This window comes from Monodelphis domestica, chromosome 1 (assembly GCF_027887165.1).
Source record: "Monodelphis domestica isolate mMonDom1 chromosome 1, mMonDom1.pri, whole genome shotgun sequence".
Lineage (NCBI taxonomy): Eukaryota > Metazoa > Chordata > Mammalia > Didelphimorphia > Didelphidae > Monodelphis > Monodelphis domestica.
In genome coordinates, this window is record NC_077227.1 from 43391727 (window position 1) to 43399154 (window position 7428).

A 7428-nucleotide genomic window follows, 5' to 3' on the forward strand; every position below is an offset into this window, starting at 1 on the left:
TTGACTCCATTACATTAAGGTAAAGTACTTGAAATCATCATCCCATGACTAGATGCCCTACTCCTTAGGTGGCTAAGACTTTAAAATACAGACTCTTTGGTGGGGGAAGTTTTCTCAACAGGCAATTGCTTTCATTCATTGATGAAGTCACAAATATAGATCACAAAAACCAATATTTGCATATGATCACTTCTGGGTATCCTCAATATCAAGCAGGATACTTCAATCATAGCAGGTTTTTAACATACATGTGTTAATTCAATTAATACCAATCCATTGATGAGTAAAATACTTTGTTAACAGGAATCCTCTATTGTTTTAAAACTATATGAATAAGGTATTATCTAAATAAAGAGCTACCCAGCTGACCCATATTTCTAAAATTTTAATGAATATATGTGTATTTTGTTTCTACTATAGTTCACCTGATCTCTTGATTGCCACATGAAGGAGACTTTACTTTGGAAGACTTCCCCTGGAAGATTGAGGGAGCATCTTCTAGTCAAATGGCAGTGAGCAATCAATCAATAGTGACTGAATTTTTCTTGCAAGGTTTCTCTGAGACTCCTCTACTTCAGCTTGCCCTCTTTTTCATCTTCTTTTTTCTTTACATCATGGCTCTAATAGGCAATGCACTCATTGTGTTGGCCATAAGCATAGATTCAGGTCTCCATACACCTATGTACTTTTTTCTTGCCAATTTGGCAATCTTAGATATTGGATGCACATCTACAGTTCTTCCTAAATTGCTGGAAAACCTTGTGGATAAGAAATTCATCTCCTATGATGGCTGTATGACCCAGTTGTATTTCCTCACATGGTTTTTGGGTGCTGAACTTCTGCTTTTCACGGCCATGGCTTACGACAGGTATGTGGCCATCTGCCACCCCCTCCATTACACTACTATGATGAGCAGAATGGTTTGCATTTTCCTAGCTGGTAGTGTATGGACCATTAGTGCCATCAGCTCAGCAGTACACACTGGCCTTATGGTACAGTTAACTTTCTGTGGCCCCAATAAAATTAAACACTTTTTGTGTGAAATCCCCACTTTGCTATTGCTTTCTTGTACCTCCACATACCTAAACAATATTATGATAGTCATTGCAGATGTATACTTTGGGGTGATCAATTTTGGATTCACTATGGTGTCCTATGGCTTCATCATCTCTAGCATTCTGAAGATTCGCACCAAAGAGGGGAAGAAGAAAGCCTTCTCTACCTGTTCCTCCCATCTCATTGTGGTTACCATATATTATACTACAATTATATACACATACATTCTTCCAGGTTCTGGGTCCTCCATGGATAATGGCAAAATAGTAGCTGTCCTATACACTACCATCAGTCCCACCTTAAACCCTCTCATTTATACTCTGAGAAATAAGGATTTCAAAACAGCAGTCAAGAAAATGTTTCCATTCATTCAATAAATATTTGTAATTTGTCCATAACACTTGGCTGTAATTTTATTTTTGAAATTCCAATATAAGATAAAAGAAAAAGGCAATCACTTTCTAGAAATATTAGTTTTTGGATTTATGGAATAATTTTTACTGAGAGCTAGAATGGATCTTTGTGACCAACTTGAACTTCATAATCCCCCTGCTCTATTGGCAACATCCTTATCTCAGTTTTGGGTCACACAACATCCTCTCATCCACCTAGGTTTGAAAAAATGAATTTACTTATCCTTGTCTCCTTACCATTTGTTCACAATCCACATGAAGGAGATGATAACTAAATACTGTTGATCTTTACTCCATAATATCTCTCCCATCATTCCCCTTCTCTTCACTCAAACTTATATGTCCTAATTTATGTCCCCATCATTTATAGTCTAGTTACTCTATTTGCCTCTAATACTTTCCTCCTTCCCCCTATACACTCTATTCTTCATAAACTTGCCAAAATAACTAGATTTAACAATGCTTTTTACCTACCAAAATGTTGTAGAAGATCCTCATGACAAGTGGAAAAAGAGAAAACAAATGACTTATCTTCATTTTAAAGGCTTTCTCCCATATCTATATAAAACCATAAGATTTAGATATATTTTACATCATTCTTTAGTGCAGTAATTCGATTTTCCAACCAATATATATCATTGTTGATTATGTTAGAGGCACTTATGTGGCATAATGAAGAAACCAGTGGACTTGGACTTAGAAAGGCCTGAGTTTGAATCTTGCCTCAGATTTTTATTATCTCTGGGACCCTAAGCAAGTTACTTCACTTTTGTCAATTTCAGTATCCTCATATGTCAACTGAGTATTTTAATATTGCTTTCCTCACAGGATTAATTTGAAGGTCCAGTAAGATAATATATATATATATATATATAGTATCTTTTTAATTAAAAAAAGAGCTATGTCACTATTAGCTATTTTTGTTATGCTTGACAAATAGCTTGGCAAAAAAGACTGATTTGGAGTCAAAAGATTCAAATACTAGCTCACTTGCATCACTTTGGGCAAATCACTCCATCTTTATCTCATTATATGGTATGAAATGTTTATCCATGTGTAGTTTCTTCCAATTCTCTTTTTAATTTTTCCCATTAATTTTTCTCAAATGCTGAGTTCTTACCTCAAAACATCAGATCTTTGGAATTATCAGACATTAGATTATTACAGTCATTTCCTATAGTGCATTGTGAACCCAATCTATTCCTCTGTTCCACTACCTCTATTTTTAGCCAGTGCCATATTGCTTTAATGATTATCACTTTGTAATATAGTCTGAAATCTGAGACAGCTCCTAATTTTTTCTCAAAATCTATCTGGATTTCTTCTCTTCATTATATTCTATATTTTATTGCATATGTCTGTGCATATATTATGTTTTTCTTAATAGGATGAAAGCTTTTACCATGAGGGCAAAAGTTTTTTGAACCTAAGGAGTATAAGTGTATATTATACCATAGTCAATTACTAATAAGTACCATTAAATTTGAAATAAAGAAAGGAAGAGCAATGGAGAAAAAACCTACTTTAATTCACTGATTGGAGTACTATGGATTGGTTCAGCAATTGTAGATGACAATTTGGAACTATGTCTCTAAAATCACTAAACTGCACAGGTTTTGAACCAAACAAAACACTATTAACTCCATTCCTCAATATATATATATATATTAAAAAAATAAGCAAAATAATTTATATGTACAAAAGTATTTACAGCAATTTTTTGGTGGACCAGGATAAAAAAAAACTGGGAACTAATAGGATAAACATCAATTGGAAAATGGCTGAATAAATTGGGGCACAAGAATATAATGAAATACCCTGGTGCTTTAAGAAATGACAAAAAGGATGGTTTTGGAGAAACTGACGAAAACTTATATGAAATGATAGAGCGAATAGAACAATTTATAGAACATTTGTAACAAATTACAATAATGTAATAACATTACAGAAACAAAGTAAAGAACTCTGATGAATGCAATGACCATCCATGATTCCTGGAGACTGATGAAGAATATTATCCACGCTACAACTTGATTATTGTGTTTTGCCTTTCAGTTACCTCTCAAGACCCTATCTGGTACAGTAGAACCTCATTTTACTCAAACAACATATTTGAAGACCCTGTGAATGTGTTGAAAATCGTGCATGACAATGAATTCTGTTATTTAATAAATATTTATCATATGAACATACTTAGACATTTTATGACTTTTTTAAGGCTTATCAGTGATAGCGGCATCACTCGTACTTTGGGATCATTATTGATATTTAAGTAGCCATAATAAAACAAAGAGAATTGAGGCTCTGACTGGACATGACTCATTACAAAGGGAGAATTTCTGACAAAGACTGATAAAGTAACTAATGTTCCACACAAAACAATGCAATGACTCACACTAATACTTCCCTGAGTGAGAATGAGTGTGAGTGGATGAATGGCTATGAGACTTTACACTTCTTGGGGAAAGAGTGTGGGTTTAGTGCATAATTTTTCAAAGTATCTTATGTATTTTCTTCCTTTATTTTTTTGATTGCTAATTGAATATACTTAAATTTGTGTGTTAATTTCATGTAAAAGGAGTTCTACTGTATAGGTATGTTGATAAAAATTTCTTGAGATTTCAGGATTATATAGTAGTGAGCATTGGACTAGAAATCAGGAGGCCAGGCTTCTAGCTCCATCTCTGCTTCTCATTTGCTCTATGACTTTACTCAATTTACTTTACCTCTCTGTATCAGTCACCTTATGTGCAATAAGAGGGGAAGCTAAATGAGCCCTAACAATTTCCTGGTCTAAAGTTCTATGAGGGACTAGGAATATTTCTTCCAGAATTCTGACCCTGCATTGAATTTATATTTCAGCAATAGTCATGACATCATCACCATAAGTTAATTACTCCTTCAGGGTCCTTTCCACAGAAACGTGATTAGGAGAATCCCTTGTGGCTAATGTGACTCTATCCCCTTCAGACATTTTGGTGCCTCTTTTCTTAAAGACTTGCTCATTGTTTGCTTCCTTGAAGATTGCCCTGCATATGGTCATAGATCCTCTTAGCAATATAGTATCCTTGAATATCATTGGTTCTGAATAGCCTCCCTCCTAACTCTTATGAAGTTAAGGCTCAAGCTTAATATCTTTCTACAAGTGAATTGTATATATTTGATAGTATTCATGGGAAAGTTCTAAGTAAGCACCAACCTAATGGATTTTATTTTTTATGGGAATTACTCAATAAAAAGAAAGATGTTGCAAGTGGTTACCATGAGGTATCCTAAAAATAGAAAAGAGAGAAGTAGATTACTAGAAGCATGGCTTCTAATCCTGGTTCTGCCACTTAATTAGCTGTATAACCATGGGAAAATCACTGCCTCTCTGGGCCACAATATCTTCATAATCAAAATGATAGCATATGGTCCTACGACCTTTACCTATCTCTAAAATACATCATTTGAAATAAAACAAGTTCTATAATAATTTTAAGCTCTGATGTTCCATGTTTTGTATTAGTTCTTAAATTAATTCCCTCAGTTGCCTTATCTGTAAAATAAAACAGTTGGTTTGGATGACTTTTGTATAATTGAAAATCTGTTACCCTACAAAAGAACCACATTTCCCAGGAACCCACCAACTTCCTGTCATTAGGTACTTCCTGTAGACAAGGGATATTAGGCAGGGTCCTAAAGGGTACTGCCTCTTTACTTCCTCTCCTGAGCTTGGTGATGGTAAGGTGGTAATTTGAACAGCTTGATCAACCATGGACACATAGTCTTAATTTTTTATTCTCTTTAGTCCTTGATTTCTAATGATCATTTAATGAATCCCTCAAAATATAATATTACTTTTATTGACATTTAATTTTAATTTTTACACTTTTAAAAGCTTTTCCAATTGTAGTATTCTATGATTTTACTTTTGGTTGCTATAATCAAACAACTATAAATGAATTAATGAGCATTTTTTGAAAGGTCTGTGTGACAGCAGGATGGTTCAGAAATGGTGGCCACAGAAACTGATCCCATTCTCAGGGTGAGAATGAATACAAATCCACTTCAGTTCCTGAAGTTATTTCCTTTCCAATATTTGATTCATCTCCTCTATTTAAAGACAACTTGTATATAATCATAACTGAAAGTTAGTTAAATATACATAGCTCAAAGATACAAATCTTTGGGGACTAAACAACTACACAAAATAAGTCTTTCACAGAAATTGTTAAAGGGAATTGGATATATTAAGAGATGTGACTTAAACACACCTTGTCTGCATATCCTGTTTACACTGTTTTATGAAGATTTCAAAGAAATGCTGAAATGCAGTTAACAAAATATTAAAAATTCACTCATGGAAATGAAGTAAAGGAATTCAGTCCTAGATGACAGAGTCCTTGGAGGGTGGTTTTCACCTAATATCTTTGAGATAAAAGCTGATTAAAAAAAGAGATAAAAATATCTTTGAGATAAAAGATGATAAAGAGGGGATAATTCCTATTCCTATAAAAATCCAACCCAGGCACTGCTGAAAGGAGATAGATATTACAGGAGAAGGGAAGAGAATTTGTTTTTCTACCTAGTCTCCCCATCATTTATTCCCATTTGAAAAGGACTATTTCTATGCACAATTCATGAGCTGGACAGGAAGAATGAACACCAACTTATCCACTATTAATGTGTTTTTGCTGTTTCCTTCTAGGCTGGGAAAGTCCCTTCTGTAAGTGAGAAAATTTGTTGATTGGACATTTCTGGAAATGTCAATAATTGCTAAATCCAGCTGCTACTATTTTGCACTCTTGAAATAACCTACTGGTTGGTCCCTGAATCAAGTGTCTCACCACTCCAGCCCATCCTTAGATGTCAAATTAATTTTCCTAACGTGAAGATCTGACCCTGTCTCTACCACCCCCCACTCCCAGATAATAAACTCTAGCTGTAACCCTATTCCATCTAGAGTCAAATGTGAAATTGCCTATTTAGCCTCTAAAGTTCTTCACAATCAGACCTTCTTCTACCTTTCCAGACTTCATATAATTCATTTCTCATCCCAACCCCTGCTCCCTATGTACTTTGTGATCCAGTGACAGACCTCCTTGCTGTTCTTCTCACAACACTTCATCTTTGGATTTTAAATATTTTTTCAGCTGTTCCTTATGGTTGGAATAATCTTCCTCTTCTTTTCTGCTTTCCAAAAGCTTATAGTGTAATGGTGGAGACTTTATAAAAACAAGATAAAGACAAGATAAGTTGGAAATAATCTCAGAGAGAAAGCACTAGCGTTAAGGTAGATCAGGAAAAGATTCTTGTAGAAAATAGGATTTCATTTGGGACTTGAAGGAAGATAAGAAAGAAGGTGGGGATAAAATAAGAGAATATTCCAGGCATTGGAGACAGCAATTGACAAGATCCAATGTTTTGTGAGAGAAACAGCAAGGAAACCAGTGTCACTGGATCACAGAGTAAGTGGGAGCTGTGGGAGAGCAAATTGTATCACAAGACTGGGTGCAGATTGTGATGGGCTTTGAATTCCAGAAGGTTTTATATTTGGTTCTAGGGATTAGAGGGAAATATAGGAGTTTATTCAATGAGATGGAAAGTGACAGAATCAAATATGTGCAATTGGAAGATTAATTTGACATCTGAATGGAGGATGAAGCAGAGTATGGATAGAATTAAAGTAGGGAGATCACCAGCAGACATAAGATGATAATGCCCTATATCAAGGTGGTTTCAGTGTCAGTGGAAAGAAGGACTTTAGAAAGATGTTATAAAGACAAAATCAACAGGATTTGGCAACAGATTACATAAGGTAAATTCAAGGATGACACCTGAGTTAAAAGACTGGGTCAGTAGGAAAAAGGGAGTAGTAAGAAGGAAGTTCCAAAGGGAGAGGGTATAGAGGGCAAAATAATGAGTTAATGGTTTTAAGATGTCTTTATGGGATATCCTGATTGAACTATCTTAATTC

The 7428-nt window shown here is 34.7% G+C and overlaps 1 protein-coding gene across 1 annotated transcript; it reads left to right on the forward strand.

Annotated features, from left to right (window-relative positions):
• Positions 1 to 506: 506 nt before the first annotated feature.
• LOC100015179 (olfactory receptor 13A1-like) lies at positions 507 to 1462 on the forward strand. The gene has a single exon (XM_001364586.3). The coding sequence runs from the start codon at positions 507 to 509 to the stop codon at positions 1431 to 1433; it is 927 nt and encodes a 308-aa protein (XP_001364623.3). The 3' UTR covers positions 1434 to 1462.
• The last annotated feature ends 5966 nt before the right edge of the window (positions 1463 to 7428 follow it).

Bases quoted from the DNA above. Each gene is read 5' to 3' on its own strand.
- LOC100015179 (XM_001364586.3), top strand. From the start codon at position 507: ATGGCAGTGAGCAATCAATCAATAGTGACTGAATTTTTCTTGCAAGGT.